Source organism: Strigops habroptila, chromosome 4 (assembly GCF_004027225.2).
Source record: "Strigops habroptila isolate Jane chromosome 4, bStrHab1.2.pri, whole genome shotgun sequence".
Taxonomy (NCBI): Eukaryota; Metazoa; Chordata; class Aves; order Psittaciformes; family Psittacidae; genus Strigops; species Strigops habroptila.
In genome coordinates, this window is record NC_046358.1 from 39,997,309 (window position 1) to 40,014,294 (window position 16,986).

The 16,986-nt window shown below is 40.4% G+C and overlaps 1 protein-coding gene across 1 annotated transcript in view; it reads right to left on the reverse strand.

Annotated features, from left to right (window-relative positions):
* The window catches only part of ARHGAP5 (Rho GTPase activating protein 5), a 50,181-nt gene extending 33,573 nt beyond the window's left edge, over window positions 1–16,608 (reverse strand). Inside the window, exons 1-3 of the mRNA XM_030482845.1 lie at window positions 16,173–16,608; window positions 8,609–8,715; window positions 981–4,879 (exon numbers count right to left, since the gene is read on the reverse strand). Coding sequence (XP_030338705.1) covers window positions 981–4,703 — 3,723 coding nt within the window. The 5' untranslated portion in view covers window positions 4,704–4,879; window positions 8,609–8,715; window positions 16,173–16,608. The remainder of the gene's footprint in view (window positions 1–980; window positions 4,880–8,608; window positions 8,716–16,172) is intronic.
* Between the last annotated feature and the right edge of the window lie 378 nt (window positions 16,609–16,986).

The following is a 16,986-nucleotide window of genomic DNA, read 5'->3' on the forward strand; positions in this document are numbered from 1 at the left end:
TTTAACTATGCTCTGCTTGAACAAAACTTACTTCTAAATGCTATTCAACTACTGTCAGATTGAAGCTAAAAGGGACATTTTTAAAACACTAACAAAAGACAACATTAAAAAGGTTGATTCACTTTGAGACTGGAAAGAAAACATCTAAGTGACCAGGAACGCTCCTGATTTAATGTTAAACATAAACTGTATGAAGACAGTGATTGCTAGCCTAAAATTAAGATTGAAACTATAAAGCATATACATCGAGACTCTACACCACAAGACTACACCGATGTAAAAATTTTTACAACAGTAGGTCAAAAGACAACTATCAAGCATAAAGATCAAACTAAAATGCAGGCATTTTTCAAGTAGAACATCATATCATTATTTAGAAACCCATACCAGGCAAGCATTTTGTTCCTTTTATTTTGTTTGAATTAAGAATGGTACAGGTAGCATGGCTTTCAACTTGATTACCTGCTTGCCCATACTAGGAAAATGCAGCAGTCAGTAAAACCACTAAACAAAGTTTCCTTTTCGTGTTCTTGTTTTAGAATTCCAGGTAGGCAACTAAGAATTAAAAAGAAACCACCCGTTTCATTCACCAGCCCCAAACTTCGCTCTAGCAGCCAGAACTGCAAGAACCAGTTCTACCCCAAGAACTCACAGAGCAACTTTTCTTCTTTTTTTTTTTTTTAAGATGTTATGATTAACCAAATTCTGTCTTCACTTACTCACATGGAAAAGAGACTGCACATGTACGGAGGTGAAAAGAACCAAAACTTACTGAACAGCTGATTAGGTAGACAAATCATCTCATTCCCTCAGGTTTGCTAGTTCTGAGCAAATTAAGTAGGAACTTGGACAAAAATCAAACAATGTTACATCAAAATTTGAAAACACCTGTTTCAAAATAGGGTGCAACTCTTACATATTTTGACTCTTCCCTTCTCAGAAGGTACCTGAAGTTGTAAATAAAATTCAAATTGACTTACCTTCTTATCTTCTTTTACTTTGTGGGTTTTCTTTTTCATTTTTTTATCATCCAGTTCTTGATCCGATGTAATAGCAGGGTTATCTATGCCACCCTTCCATGTTTCAACAGGTGAAAGAAGTGGGTCTTCTTCACTTCCACGATGTCTTCCTTTTCTTTTAGTTTTAGAGGTGGTGAAAGCCTCATCGTCACTTGCATCCGAATGTGTTCTCCTATAGTAAGACTTAGCTTTGCTGAACAGAGTTTTAGACTTGTATTTGTATTTTGAAGGCCTTCTTTCCCCATGACTTTTGGATATTCTATCAGAAAACCCATTTTCTTCCTCACCTTGGGTATTTATAACAATTGAGTTTCGAACCTTAATAATACGATTCTGACTATCATCTGGAACCGCATAGATATCGTCTGCAAAGCCTTTATGTTTGAAAATAGTGTCAATAGGTTCAGCATAGTTGTCAGATGGGTCTATATCTTCTGGTGGTGCCGCAGGCACTCGAGAAGGTTGTTTCCTAGGGTTTTTGCCAATACCTGCCTCAATTGTTCTCAGGAGATTAGGATCCAGTTTTTTCACATTTGTTCTTGGAACAAGTGGTTTCGGTTTTATTGGAGGAGGCACTTTATGGTTGCGTTCATGGTCATGACAATTGAGTGGCGTACTGTGAACAGGATATTCGTTTCCTTCCAAATCCAATCGGTACTTTGAACGGTCACTAGGTGCTGGGAGTAATCTCACATCATCACCAATTGGACTGTAAGGTGGCGGTCCTTCAGTATCATCCTCTGAATCTGGATAATTATAGTCAAGGGAACTTCCTCTGGGAGATCTGGGAAAAACATCTTCACTTGTATGAGTTGTTTCCCTTGCACTGTCTGACATATAAGAACTTTCAATCATGTTCTTCTTCTCTAATACATCACTGAAGAACAATGTGAAAACCTCAGTTTGACGATGATATTGAGATAATGAATATAAAGCTGTAAACTTAGCAGTAATCTCTGTTGCTATGTGTTCTCCTTCTGTCATGAGTTCCTTGATTGCTTCATTCTCAAAGAAGTCTGCCTGGCTATCAGTAACAGCCACTAACTGGACAGGAATCGTATCCTGAACTTCAGAAAGAAATGCCCGAAGCATTCCCATGGATGCCTTCCGCTTCGCAGAATAGACCAGTATATATCCATGAACAAGTTCATCTTTCCTTACACCAATTGAAGAATGATATGATAATATAGTTATCTGTATTCGACGCCTCTTTTCACCTATTATTTTATCAAGCATCAAAGAATTATTCTGCCCAGCCTGAGCAGCACTACAGGAGTGAGAGTCAAGGAAGGGTGACAGAATAAGATCCACACTAAATGGATCACCACACATGGCACACATGACTATTCTTAAGTCCGCTTCTGACAGATCTTTAATGGTGGGAACTGGACTTACAACATCAAAATTGTGTTTAACTGCTTCCAGTACTCCCCTCAGAGCTTGTTTTATTTGGGTCTCATTGAATTTGCGTGGATATGTACCAGCAGGCACATCTACAAAAGGACATTGTAATTTGTTGGCCAACTGCTGTCCCTGATGTCTCAGAATAGGTAGATTCTTACTAACACTGTCCCTCTGGTTAGCAAGTATTAACGTAAATGGAAGATTAGCCATATACTTGTCTCTCCTTATCTGAGATGCTTCAGCCCTTATTTTTGCAATGCACTCCCCAATAAAATTCAGTGATTCAATAGAGTTAAACACACAGAAACAACCATGTGGTTTGAAGGCTGAGGTCCACAACTGAGTCAACAGGTATGGGGATTTTGCATCAACTGGCCTAAGATCTAGTTCATATATTTTTCCATCTAATGCATATTCATCATCAGTGGATTGTGTGCGAATTTCATTTGCCAATTCTTGTGCAAGGCCATCCTTGCCCAAAATGAAAAGATTGACTTTGTCAATGTTGGCACTATCATGATATAAATTTGAGCGACCATGGTCTAGTTGCACAAGACTGTTGGCAAGTAACTGCTCTACTTTAATGTCTGTGCAATTTTGGCCACTGAGACAAGTTTCTTTAGTTGGGTGATAAACAAATCCTATGTGTTTAAGCAGAAGAGATTCTCTGTCAGGTGCAAGTTTCTGTAAAGCTTTGTATCTAGGTTCTTCACTCAGAACTGCATGAATTTCACTCATTTTATCTGAACTTGGTGTTGCATTAAGATCCAGGTCATAAAACAGCTCTGAATGTTCAAAAAGCATTTCCTGAAACTCCTCTTTGGCTTTTTCAACAATCTCCCTCTGATGCCTACCATACACTTCTTTACTATCTGCATCAGTGATGTATTTGAATGCTTCATCCTCTACCACAAAACATATAACTTCTTCCCATGGCTGTCCGGGTGAAATGAACTGGATTTTCTCAAGAGTTTTTTTGAATTTCTCCTTCATTTCAACCCTCCTTTTTTCAGATATAAGATGCTGCACATGGTTTTTGTAAACTTTCTCCGCCTCTGGCGTAGTGAGAAGGTCAAATGGAATCCTTCTGTCGTTCACTTTATCTATATGGTCAGTTTCATCCCAGGGTGTTTTTTCAAGCACTACAAAACAGGACTGGAAGTCAGGCCTTTTCTCCATTACCTTCAAGGCTTCTGACCAGCTCAAGCGTTCAATCTCATCAAGATTTGACAGAAGAGTATTAAGAGCTCTTGGCAATGCATTAATGTATTCTTCTTTTCTTTTTCGAATATGTTCCTGTTTAAGCTGCTCTATGTGTTTTGAAAATGTGTTTTTGGCCTTTTTTGTTCCTTCCAAATTTATGTACTCTTCATAATCAGGGTGGTTTTTCAGTTTATTACTAACAGTTTTCCAAGTCGCATGATAGTCTCTCACAGTTTGGACAAGTTTTTCAAACTTGTCTGTTGCTGTAAAAACTAGCTGTCTTTGAGTTTTATAGGCATCCAGATAGGGGATTATTTTAGGTTTACCACGAGTTTTATCCATCATTTGTACCAGTGCAGTAAAACATGTTTCAACATTGACATTGAATCTTGCCGATGTTTCCACTACCACAAGGTTCTTCTTATTTGAAGCAAAGGCCTGAACCTCTCGCAGATAATGATCCACACATTCATCACACTTCGTTGCTGCTATTATTATGGGTTTTTTAGATTTTGAGAGCTGGATATAGAGATTATTCACAAATTTAAGTTGATCATCAAACTTCCTATTGCATCCTTGGCTTACGTCAATGCACAATAAAAACCCATCTATGCTTAATTTCCCTTCAGGCATTTGTTTTTGCTCAAAGTCTTGCTCCAAGCCTAGCTGATCTGTGCAAATGTACATTAGTTTTTCTGCTGACTGCAGTTTGGAAGCAGCTGCACGTTTTATATATGGTTGTAAATTCGTACTCCGATGAGGCAAGAAAGTCTGATCATCAATGAACTCAGTCTGTTCAATTACATGAATTCTGCACTCAATTCCATCCTCGCCACTTTGTGTTACGTCACCCCAGTACAAAAAGTGATCATTGTTAACAACTCTTCCTCCAAAGTCAATTGTGCTAAGCACAGAGGTATGCTCAAGGTAATATTCATCTGCTTTTGAACGAACGAATCTATTGCACAAACATGACTTTCCAACTCCACAATTACCTTTATCCTTTTCAGTTCCAGACAGTCCAACAACACTAACAGCATAAGATGGGGGGCGTGGCTCTTTGTTTTTTGCCATCATAACTTTCCTCTCATCCTTTTGCAATTATCAAGGTAACTGTATGTGGTTTTCATTCTGGAAAGGTTCCTACAAATTTAAGTTGTATATCCAGCGTTCCAGAAATAGCTTCCAGTTGTTCCTGCTTCAGCTTGTCATTGAGAGAACCTCAGATAGCCAGGATGATGAGGATCATCTTCCTAAAGAAAACAAAGAGGGAAAAAATTTTAAAGATTGCAGGTATTTCCTTCCTATTCAAGAGAGAAAAGAGGTTTTAAAAAGCACTCTGATTGCTCACTCTGAAAGTGTTTTCTAGGTGTATGAAATTTTACAACTACTTTAAATGAGGTCTTAAACTCACAATTAATTCATGTTAATACTATTTATATTATAAATTTAAAACCAAACAGGCTTTAGGTACCATTTAATAATAGTTCATACCTATTTCGATAGGTGATCAGCATACTTCTAAAAAAGAAAAACAATCCATACCCAAAACCCCAAATTACTGTTTTCCTTCATAGCTTAGGGTGCTAGGCACTAGAAGCATTCTCCGCTACAGCAAATGCAACACAAAAACTCTAAACCCAACTCAATATTCGCATACACACCTCTATTCACGCTCATACGTCCACTGGACAGCATGCTTACCTGTGTGACTAACTACTTTTGTGTGCATTTGTAGGTTTGGGTTTAGGTTTCAATAACAAAACTTTCAAATAAGAAACTGTAAAACCAGGAAGTTGCCAATGTGGCTTAGCCACTACCTATCTGTAGAAGTAAACTACTTTATTTGTATACTAACAGAAAACTGCTTTTAAGGAGAAGTTTCTAACCTGAATTGTACAGAAAAGTATAAATATTGTCACAGAGATACTACTACATACAGAAAATTGAGACTTACATCTAAGATTTTAAGATTACAATGTAGTATTTCTTCTGTTTCTAGGAAAAAACCAAAAACTACTATATCTACACTCAAACTTCCACAGAATTATATACAAGGTTCCAGTGGCTTTACTGAAGCTGTCTTCGAGTATGACGATTCCCACAAACTCTGTTATTAATCAGAAGATTCTGCTTACATACATACTACAAATTGAGAGATATTTACTGTTTTAAAAACAATTATATTATGAGGAAAACATAGAAAACTGAATGGCTAGGCCCAACAGGTTGTGTTCAGTGGCATGAAAACTAGTGGGGGGCCAGTACCTAGTGGTGTACTCCAGGGGCCAGTCCTGGGGCCAATACTTTTCAACATCTTCATTAATGTCCTGGATGATGGGGCAGAGCATACCCACAGCAAGTTTGCTGGTGACAAAAATGGGAGGAGTGGCTGATACACCAGAGGGTTACGCTGCCATGCAGGGAGAATGGCTTCATAACGAGCTGAAGACACAGGCTGAGAGAAACCTGGTACAATGCAAAGTCCTGCATCCAGGGATGAATAACTCCATGTATCAGCATATGCTGGGAGTCAACTGGCTGGAAAGCAGCTTTACAGAAAAGAAGCTGGGGATGCCACTGGACAGCAAGCTGAACATAAGCCAGCAGCGCGTGCTTATGGCAAACAAGGTTAATGGTACCCTGGGCACCATTAGACAAAGCACTGCCAGTAGGCCAAGGTAGGTGAACCTTCCCCTCTATGCAGCATCAGTGAGGCCACGCCTGATGTGCTGTGTCCAGCTCTACACTACAAGAAAGATACGAAGATACTTGAGAGTCCAGCAAAGGGCCGCCAAGCCAACTAAGGGACTACAGCATCTCTCATATAGAAAGGCTGGGAGAGCTGGCACTGTTTAGCCTGGAGAAGAAAAGGCTCAGGGAGATCTCACAAATGTGTACAAATATTTGGAGGAAAGATGCAAAGGCGGCAGAACCAGACTCTTTCAGTGGTGCCCAGTGACAGGAAAAGAGGCAATGGGCACAGACTGAAACACAGGAGGTGCCATATCAGGAAACACTTTTTTGTCGTGAGGGTGACTGACTACTGGAAGAGGTTGCCCAGCGAGGTTGTAAAGACTCCCTCATTGGAGATATTCAAAAGTCGCCTGGACATGGTCCTGGGCAACCTGGTGATCCTGGGCAACCTGGGCTCTATGTGATCCTGCTTGAGCAGGGAGGCTGGACAAAATGACCTCAAGAGGTGCATTCCACAACTTACACAGTTCCATAATTTTGTGAAAATATTTTTATAAGAATACTTCTTTCATTTTCTTGGTAAAAAGGCACCTATCACATAGCACTATAAACAAAAGGTATAGACTACTGTGCTTATATTTGGTTTTACAGTTGTGGAGTACAAAATAACAACATAAATATATGTAAACAAACCCGTAAAAAGCCCTTATATGAAGGAAAAAGTATAACAAGCATCAATACTGAAATTTTAGTCTCAGTATCTCAGCTTTAGTCATTGTGTATTTTGTCATTCTTAGTAACAATTTGTTGAGAATGGTAGTATAGTACCTTCCTTTAGTTTAATAAATAAATAAATAAATAAATGTGTAGGATCTGTCACCCAAAAAGCTCTCAAAATCTGCTTTCTGCTTTAATACTTGTAAAACTAATTTAAGACATGAAGACATTCATCAGTGAAAGAAGTACTTTTATGCTGTATTTTATGAATGATTTTTCTTTTTTTGTTTAAATCAGTTTACTCAAAGACACATTCAGAAAAACAACTTGTATTTTAAATTTTGTTTTTGCTGTTGTCACTGTGGTTTTAATATTCTTAAAAGACAGAATTTAAAGCTAACAGAAAATGGCTCTGGGAATAAAAATACTTACCAAAACTAAATCCTTCATAAGCAGTGTTTATATTACTATAAATAAACCCAGTGGTTTTTTCCTAAAGCAAAGCTTATCATAGTAGCATCAGTCAGACTATTAGAATGAAAAGCTTAGTCAGCACTTCCACTATAAAATGTTTTCTGTTTGCCACAGCACAATACAGATTTGACATGGACTAAACTAGAACACAAAGACCTTCATCCACAGGATTATTTCATTTAATCAGGAAGATGCTGTCAATTTGCAACTACTTTATACAAAACAATCAATACTTTCGGATACTCTACATCCTCAAGCAGCAAAAGATTCTTCCTCCTCCAGCAATAAATGTTTTGTCAAATCGATACATTTTTAAGTTAGGAAGTACAAAGAGTAAGGTGAAATGGGACACCCACAAAGGGAAAATAAACACATTAGTCTCTCACACATTTCTGACATGGAAGATTTTCACCATAGTGGGGTTTGAATCACTACAGATACTTAAAACCAGTGTGGTTTTCTTTTCATTTTTTATACAGTTTCTACTTTGCACTGATTGTACAAAGTCACAAAATTAAATCTATGTTAATTAAGTAATAAACGTGGTAAAAATCTGACATTATAATGATTCACATTTAATATGTAATCACTATTAAATTGCTCACCAAATGGAAGATTTCTCTTTTCAGTATATCACTAATTTAAAGGTACTTTATAGTATTGTACAGGTTTGAAATATACACACTGGAAATTCATGGTAAGTTAGTTCAATTATCTGGCTTTAATTTGCCTAATTCTGTTATAACAAATTGAAAACACTCCAAGTCATCGCTTCCCTTCCCCTTCATCTTTGTTACAGATTCAGAGGAGGGGTTGTTTGATTTCCCTAACTAATTTTAATCTTCAAATTTAAAACAATAGAGCATTTCTATGTTTAAATAGAAAATGTTGGAGAACTAAAGAAGACACAAAGTGTATGACATCACTGCAGGAAGAATCTCTGACCTTCTACAGTCAAACCATAGGACCTCGTCTCTACAGGCTTTTAGATTTCCAAAGGTAGTTATAAAGAAAATAAGGTGTAACATCTTGTACTTATTCACCGTCCTTCCCCCTTAAAGACAAGATTATGAAGACCTAAAGCCCAAACTCACCCTTCGGAAAACAAGGTGCAAAGCAAGATGATTATCCTGCTGTGATCTTCCTGCAGTAATGTCACACATTTAAACAGTGTCCTTCAGCAAGTCCTTCCCTGAGGGATCTGAAACCAAAAAGTCAGATTCGTTACTAATTTCAAAATTATAAATGCAGAGGCAGCAATCAGAGAAGGTACAACACTTCACCTATGCACGAAGATTGTTTTCCTCATTTTAAACCCATAAACAGAACTCAAGAGCTCAGGCTGGACTTCCTCTAAACTTAGCGGGTTTAAATTCTGTAAGCACAGCTATTATTACTTGGGACAGAGTAGGCACAATTTTTAAGTAAGTTACTATGATTTCATAAGTTCAACTTGGTATTTTAACAATATCTAGGTTGCAGAAGCCTATTCTGAAAAATAAATTAATATAGCGAATTAATTCTATGATTCTACAGTGTCTCAAATAACACACAAAATGTGAAATATAAAAATCACTAATCACTTGTAGAAGAATTTGGAATTTTAAGATACCTAGAACATAGCTTCATAAGATTAAGTTGGTATAGTCAGAATAGTCAGAATGTACAAAATACATAAAATGAATGTATGTCTAAATACATGTACATACATTTTATTCCTAAGAAAAAAAAGTACAGTCTACCTCAAAACCTTTTTATCTTTAGTACAGCATTTCTAAATTAAAAAAGGCCTCACAGGCTGTGACAAATCAGAAATTGAAAGCATAATTATATGTGAAGATTGTGAATTCTCAACTAAGATACAAATTATTAGTATAACCTTCATAAGTGTTGATTTTAACTGCAGGAATGCTGCTACAAAGTATCAAAAAGTGGAAGTCTCTTCCAGTGAACTTCTTCAGTTTGCATCCACACAAATCCCAGACTCTGAATGTCAGGGCAGTGATGCATATATTAAGATGCAGAAAAGGAAAAGAACTCAAGCCACTTGCACTGGATCGTGATGTAAGCCACTTTTAACTAAGGAAAGGTGTCATTTTTAAAGCAAGATGCAGCACTATGCTGTGTATGTGCTAAACATAACATCAAGACAGTGTGGCAGAGCTTTTTCTTGATTTGTCAGTTACAATTATATTCACTAGTAATTCCACTTTGCTTTGGGAATAACACAGGTAAATGAAAAAGTCTAAGCCTTAGTATCTTCTTAGTAAATTTTTAGTAACTTTTTTTGGACAAAAAAAAGGTTTAACCATAGTGATAAGCAACATACCAATACAACAATACTACTACTCATCTTGTGGTACCAAACACCACCAAAATCATTAGGCAGCAGCCGATCAGTCCTGCACTAAGCCTGGCCTAGCTGCAAAGCTAAACTTGATCACTTGAAAGAGAAGACAGGAGGTAAGACACACTCCCTGCCCTTACCTCCTAGCCGTGACACTCCACTTCGTCCACAGCTTACATGAGCAGAGCAGATAGTTACACATGAGGAAACAGACTATGGGACTCTGAAGAAGAGTATGTGGAAGAGCAGACAGACTAAAAGAAAAGTCTCTGCCTGCAAGAATTCATCTGGGACTTGGGGGAGGGGGACACCAGACACTTCACAATGCCCACTGCTACAAGAGAAAGCTCAAAGACAGGTCCCCACAAAATCAGCTAAAAGCATTAAGAGGCCATAGAAACCCTGTTTCCAAACACGTCTCCCAGAGTCTTGAGCTGAACATTAGTACAGAATATCATCTTATTAGCGACTAATAAATACTAAAATAGTTAATAACCCATCATTATTTAGAAATTGTGGCTGCACAGGAACTTGTAGATGGGTCCACAGCTAAGAAAATCACTTACAAATAAATCTCTGAGTATTTCTGAATACCTTCAGAAATTGCTTTCTGAACCCAAAAATGTTTACCATCGTCAGACCTAACATGGCTGAAGCAGAAATGTTGTCTAGAAGACTCTACAGAATTGCTCATGACCAACAACTATTTAAGCAGCTGCAAACAATGCCAACCGGGAAAGTAAGAGTACTCACTCTGTAATGTTGCCTAGATGCAACAGTTTCCAACCAGTATTTTTCAGGGTTAGTTTCAATTACCATAGCCATGTGATAGTGTTTGTAAAAGGGCCTTCATAGTCTGCAAGGTATACAAATACTCCAACAGAAAGTTACTGTGACCTATACAGCAGATCACAAAGTAAAATCAAACTCCCTGAAATGGTTTGTAGGATGACTTTTGAATGCACAACACTTTCAAGTACCAAAGACCATAATTCCAAGGAAGTTATAGTTCTGGATTCAGGTTATTGCTGACAGTAAGTTTTTACACCAAGTCATCCCTCACTTCACACTTTTTGAGAACCAAAACTTGGCATTGGAAAATACTGAGTATGGTATCCAAATTCCAAGACCCATCAGCACATCAGTAATTACTGCTTTACCGAAAACATACCAGAATAACAATTCAACCATTTGCATTTCAAGAACCAGTTTAAAAAAAAAAAAAAATTCTAATGTTGATGTAGTTTTATGTAATGTTGTTACTTCTCATTCAGTATTTACCAAGAGGTATCTTTTTCACTCAAATAAGCATAAGAAATCTCTTCACATCTAAATCCTTTTTAGAAACTAACAGGTATGGAGTATACCAATGTCATCTTACCGACAATTTCAATTCATCAAAGTCTGTTGAGGTTCTAGGCACTTAATGTATCCTGTTCTCTTTGCTAACATGGCCTTCTTGCCTTCACAAGTGCTGGTAATCTTACTAAAGTAAGCATATTTGAAATCTTATTTACAAGTAAGGGTAAATACAATACTCCCTGGTAAAATTCTGAAAGTACAGCAAGTACCACCCAACACTAGGGAAAAAAATCAGATTGGTTATCAGGAAATAAGCTCAATCAAGCAATAACAAGATAGTAAATGACAATGCCTTGAAATGTCTTCAATAGTGATACTCTGACTGAAAAGGAATAAAGTTTAAGTGGTATAGTGATTAGTCATGCTAGGTAAATGAAGGATAAGAATGGACTACCCCAACCGCTGTTCATTTCAGATTCAGTCAGTATGATGGCAAACTACCATCCCTAAAGGATGGCCATCACACTAACTGAATGTAGTCTAGATAATTCTTTGCACACAAAAGCAAAGTAATCAACTCCTAAAAAGAAGAGGGGGGGAAAAAAATGACTGCCCAACTTCATATTACATATTAATCCAAAAGTGTGTTTAAAAACAGAAGTTCAAAGTTCTCTGTTCTTACTAAGCTCACTTGTTAATAACAATACTCTTAAGACCACCAGTGTATTACCCAAAATTAAATCAAGGCCTAAACTTTATTTCTAAATTCAAAGCAAAATACAATTCTTTACCTGGAATCTAGCATTCCAGGGGGCATCTATTATCATTATTGCTGTTCACAAAAAACAAGGGGGGTGGTGGGAAGGGAAAAAAAGCCCCAACACAAACCAACCTACACAAATTTGATCAAGGTACAAGAAACAGGTAAACTGCAAAAGTTCAAATTATCAGCATTGTACTAGTCCAAACTTAGGCTTCTTGAGCTACTTATATACAGATTTCCGAATATCTGAGAGTATTCAACATAAGTTCAAAGCCTGTACTTTAAGAAGAAAGGAAGAAGTACAAGTTTATAAGAAAAATAAATTCTTAAATTCTTTTTGCACAGAAGATCCTACTAAAGACATGCACAGTACTCACAGAAGTTTCTTAGTGTAAGACTACCTGATCAGGCTTACTTACAAAGTTATTCAGGAAGAACACAAAAGACCTAATGGAGAAATTTTACATAAGGGATCCAAGAACGGATTGATAAAAACAGAAGAAAGAGAAGCAGATGAGGAGAGACAGGTCAAGGTAAGGACAGAAAAAGGGGTAAACTGCATACCCTGCAAAAAGAAAAATGTACCACCTAGCATCAGCAACTTGAACAAATTTCACTGATGCACTTATCTGGATCATTTCATGTTATTTTGTTTCATGAGGAACTGTAATATAGAATCCAGGACCTGACACCATTAAGTTTTGAGACTTAATTCAAACAGTAGTTTGTTGTTTGACCTTGTACAAGGCATATGTGTAATTTCTACCTGCGTAAAATGAGAACTCTGGTTATTCACTTCTTTTTTTAAACTACAAAATAAGCAAGTGAAAAGGCATATGTAAGCAGCAAATACTATTCTGTATAATAATTAGCCAAATTAAATAAATTAATGTCAAGATGCAACAATATACACATTTCTAAAACTGTGCATGCAGGTATTGGTTTCACTTTTTTAAATGCAAACATTCTTTTACTATGCTTGTATGTGAACTGACACAGAACGTGTGGCAATCATAACTCAAAGCAAAGAAACAGCTCTAATTGACCACAAAATGTAATATGCAGAACTAACCATAGATTAACTGTTTTGGCTTCTGATAGGTGTTAGTGACTAGAAAAGCACAGTTATTACTCAAATCAAAATAACTTCACAATAGCTTCAGATTTTCCTGCGAGGAATTTTGAACTCACTTTTCTTTAAATATTTAACTGAATATAAATATAAGGAAGTGATAAGAGGGTTCAGCCAATAACCTGTAAAACGTAATGCCCTTAAAAGTACTTTTTAAAACTGATGAAAAAAGACGAGAATATTCCAGCTCACTTGCACTGACCTTTAGGCTAAAAATTCTCAGAGAAATATGGAAAAAAGAAAAAAGGGGGGGGGGACAGAAAAAGGTGAACACTATTAACTTTTGTGTGCCCATTAAGATCAAATAACACAAATGTGGGGGGAAAAAAACCCTGGCAGCCCTAATACAGAATTCCCGTCGTTACTGGGACAACCTAAAACCTAACCACTAAACTTTTTATTACAGTTCGGAGCACGGGGCATTGCTTCAAACAGGCCAGGCCCTGCGCTATCGACTTTAAGCACCTGGTTGCAAGGGCCACAGCAGCCGCGCCACCGGCGGGAGGCGGGCCGGGCCGCCCGGGACCCGCACGCCCGCGCAGCCCCCTAGCGGCGGCGCCGCCGCCACCGGCCGCAGGAGCTCCCGCCGGTGCGGTGAGCTCTGCCGAGCCACGCAGGCTCTTTCCACAGCATTCCTTCCTTATCACGCTGCAAGAACGCACCGCGGGCTTTACTCCCGTAGGCACATCGTGCCCGTAAGCGTGCCCGTTTCCAGCTCCTCACCCACACAGCCATGCCAGTAGAACTTCATGCCGAGCATTTGGCTTTGCAAACTTCCATTCCTCCAGCAAAGGTCTGAGTATCATCCCTGAAGGATGCCTTGTCCACACAATCCGAAGAACACACCACAGACTAGTCCACTAAAAGTAGTGGTGTGGAGTGTTTTGAAGTTTTACACAAAAAATTCCTTAAGGATGCTGGTACATGGGATTTACCTTCTCCTAAGAAAGTACTTTTGGAAGTCTTCACATACTGTCAACATCCTTTTAATACCTTTACTAAACAGAATGGAATTATCTTTGCACCATCTACTCAAATAACAAATCCCAAAGTGGAAACTTACACAGAACAATCAATTATTATGATCAGTGCTTTTCTTTCCTACAAAGTCTGCACATGGAAAAACACAGCTTTAGGAAAGCGTATTTTATCTTTAACCTCAAAAACATGTGCAGCATTTGATTCTGTTCGTGCTAAATATAGCATTTGAAAACAATTTAGCCTGAGCCTGAAGTATTTAATTGGATAATGTTACATATGTAACACCTTGGCTAAAATAAAGTCCAGTACCAGGGAGTGGTAGGCACTTGGTTGCAATTATTTACATTTTTACAATGCTGCCAGCTGCTTTATGCAGGCATACTTAAAAAAAAAAATAAATAAATAAAAATGCATGCTATTTAAGCTCAGTGTGTTCCAAGCTTAAAAGCAACTTGTTATACTGAAACAAGCTAGTGATAATGTAACAAATGCTTACACAATTTCTGATACTTTAAGTACTAAAGACTCTTTTAAAGAACTGTTCTTTACCTTACACTTCTAAGCTCTAGTAGCACCGAGTTTCAGTAGTGTACTATAAATAGAATTTTAAGGATTTTAACACTTCCTAATAATAATTTTCAAAGCAGCACAAAGGAAAACAAACCCTTACAAAAATGCATCTGGATTAATATTTGTAATACGCTCATTTTAGGTATGTACTATTAATTTTAAGTATGTATGGGTTTTTTGAGAAAGCACTTAACTCCGGTTGCTGATGTCACTGCTGAAAACAGCCATCATACCAGAGAACCTTAGGAAGGTAAGACAGCACAACAGAAGAAAAGCTACCTATTAATTCCTCATTCATTTGTGAAATAAGTATACAAGAATCAGTGCTGCAAGTGGCTTCAGTGCACAGGTTTAAAATGGACGTCCAACTGACCAGCAAACACTGTTCCCTCTACTGTTTTTACTCTGCAGCATAGAGTTTTTAAATTTCTGTCAAGGATCTCTACTAAGAAAAAGAAAGAAAATCCTCCAGTTATCTGCATGACACTAAACTAAAGAATACACACATACCCCCACAGGCCTATTTTGGTCTAGATTAAAAACGTTTCCCTCCTACTTATTAAGGAAATATTCCATGCTGGTATCAAAAGCGATACAGAAGAGGGCAAAAGGGGGTTACAGAGGAAGGGTGGGGTGTATTCTGAGGGGAAGGTGACAAGTATGTCTTCCTTTTATAAGCAAATTGTCTGTCTTCTATTTTTAATTAAATCAGTGTTTTACACTCCTTATGTCCTATATTTACAACACTGTAGCATTATATCTGTATGTCTCTGGTGCTTCCCCTTGGGTGGAGAGAGTCTAAAGGTTACGCTGGCTGAAGGGATTCAAAATGCTTGAAACCTGCAACACTGCAACTGGCTACCCTATTTCAAAGCCTTAAAATCCACCTGGTGGAAAAACAGAAATGCACACACATCATTAGGAGAGCGAAGTTTTCTGAAATTTAATATCGAGCAATATTTGAAGGTGAAAGGAAGGAGGAGAGGAATTGACAACTGTTCAAATTTAGTAGAGAACGAAAAGAATAGAGAAGATGGGAATGAGTAGAAGAGCGCGATGAGGAGGAAAAGAAGTACAGAGAAAGGAGAACAGAATAAGGGGGGAGAAGGCGGTGGGAATGGAAGAAGGGAGGAAGCTAAAGGAGTCGGGGGAAGAAGGGAATGAGGAAGGAAGGAGAGGAGCAGGGAAGCTCCCCTTCCTGCTTGCCTTCCTCCCTCCCTGGAGAGCCGTGACCAGCTGGCAGCCTCGTACAGCAGGCTCAGACCCTCCCGTTGCTCAGGCCTTCATCACCTGTCTGGGACCAGGCACTCGGCTCCCTGCCCTCCCTGCCTCCCCTCCCTCGCGCGGAGGGGGCCGACCGAGGGGAGGAGAGGGCCGGCTCCCCTCTCCCCACGCCGGCCCTGGCCCTTTGAACTGGTTACAGCCAGCGGCCGCCGCACCAGCTCGCCGGGCTACAGCCGCCTCCTCCCCCCGCCCCGCTCCCCTTCCGCCTGCCGGGCCGGCCGCCCCGCTCCCGGCCGCCGGGCCGGGCCAGCTCCCATGGGACCGGATTCCTCCCCTCACCTCGCGCCGTCGGGATCCGGCTCCTCGGCGGCGGCTGGAGCGGCAGCATTCCCGGGACGCTCTCTCCACGCCGGCACCCCCGGGCGGCTTTTCCTCCCCGCGGGGCTCCCTCCGCTCTCCGGCCCGCAGCTCCCGAGCGCTCCCGGCCGCCGCAGCGCCCCCCGTCCCACCTCTGCGCTCGCTCCCCGGCGCTCTCGGCTCAGTAATGGCGGCCGCCGAGCCTCCCCGGCTCTCGCTTCGCTGACGGAGTCTCTCTCTCCCCCTAACTTTACCTCAGCAGCTTCCCTCCCCCCTCCCTCCCGCCGCCGCGGCTCAGCGCGCGCCCGCCCGGCCAGCTGCGCGTGCGCGGGGAAGCGCCTCTTCCTGCCGCCGCTGGATTCCGCGGGCAGCCTGGGAGAGTGCGCGCGGCCGGCCGGCAGCTGCGCGCGCACGCGCGCCGCCCCTCCCCTCCCCTCCCCGGCCCGTGCGGGCGTGCGCGCGGGCGCCTCGCCTGTGCCCCGGTGGCCGCGTGGGTACAAGCGAGGAGCCGCCAGGCGGTGGGTTGTGGGTTCTAGTCCCGTTCACGGACGGCGGAGCGGGCGCGGGGCGCCGCGTTCCGCCCCCCCGCCCTGCGCGGGAGCGGCTCCGAGGTGTGGCCGCCCGCAGCGCGGAGGCTCCGCGAGGGGACAGTGAGGGCTGGAGCCCGGCAGCCCAGCCCGTGCTTTGAGCTGCCAGCCGTGCCCCAAGGGAGGGGAATGGCGGTTGGCTGGGATGGGACTAAAAGGTGCCAAATGCTGCGTTGGTGGGCCCTGCTCCCACCGCTTCGCTCTTGCCA